This window comes from Bison bison, unplaced genomic scaffold (assembly GCF_000754665.1).
Source record: "Bison bison bison isolate TAMUID 2011002044 unplaced genomic scaffold, Bison_UMD1.0 scf7180017864203, whole genome shotgun sequence".
Taxonomy (NCBI): Eukaryota; Metazoa; Chordata; class Mammalia; order Artiodactyla; family Bovidae; genus Bison; species Bison bison.
Window position 1 is genome coordinate 6,780,944 of NW_011494775.1, and position 931 is coordinate 6,781,874.

Here is a 931-nt window from a genome sequence, read left to right on the forward strand (position 1 = left end):
ACCATGGGAACCAGATTCTTGAGGGTTGGGAACAGATGCGCCTCCTTTGGCCTTGTCACTCCCACTAGCGCTGGGCGGAGTGAGTCCTGAACCTCCTGGAGTCGTGACCTGGGGATCCCAGGGCTCGGCCTTTCCGCCCCCTCCCCTGGCTGGACAGCCCCGCGGATGGTCCGAGTCCCGGCTATTTTGGAAGCCATCTCCTGGGGCCGAGGCAGCCCCTCCCTCTCCCCGGATGGGGCAGGCCGGACCCCAGAACCCTGGGGTCTGGCGGTAGTGAGCTGATTCGGGTCTCAGTTTCCCCTCTCCTGGGCAGGGCTCCCGGCCTGCGCCACCTTGCCGGGCTGGCCCCACCGGCTGGGGAAGCTGGCTATTGGTACGCACGCGCCTCCTTTACAAAGATGGGGACATGGAGGTCTGATCTGAGCCAGTGGGGGCTGCCTCGTGGCTCCCCCAGCACCACCACTCTGTGAGTCACCGCCCTGTGTGGGCCCCTGCTCCCGCTCCCGGGAAGGAAGACAGGAGAGGGAACGCGGGAGCTGGAGCTGAGCAGGCCCTGCCTCCGCCCCCCACCCCTCCTCCTAGCCTCATAATGCAGCCCACGGCCACCATGGCCACGGCCCCCGCCGCCACCACCACCGCCACGGTTGCCCTCACCACGACGTGGGACAACGCCACGGATCGCCCTACAGTGAGTGAGGGATGGGGGGAAAGGGGGGGACGGGGCTGCCAGAGGTCATGCCCACTGGCCCTGACCCCTGACCTGCTGGCCCCGCAGGCAGAGCCTGGCCCAATCCTGGACAGCTATCTGCTGCTGATGGTGGTGATGGCGCTCTTTGTCGGGGGCGCCCTCGCGGTGCTGTCGGGTGCGCTTCTGCTCTGCAGGCGCTGCTGGGAGGCGCACCGACGCCTCCACAGGTGCGCAGTCCCCTCT

At 68.0% G+C, this 931-nt stretch overlaps 1 protein-coding gene across 1 annotated transcript in view; it reads left to right on the plus strand.

Annotated features, from left to right (window-relative positions):
• Positions 1-589: 589 nt before the first annotated feature.
• Positions 590-931, plus strand: part of LOC104991947 (chromosome unknown open reading frame, human C19orf26) — an 8,477-nt gene continuing 8,135 nt past the window's right edge. Inside the window, exons 1-2 of the mRNA XM_010844638.1 lie at positions 590-688; positions 776-915. Coding sequence (XP_010842940.1) covers positions 590-688; positions 776-915 — 239 coding nt within the window. The remainder of the gene's footprint in view (positions 689-775; positions 916-931) is intronic.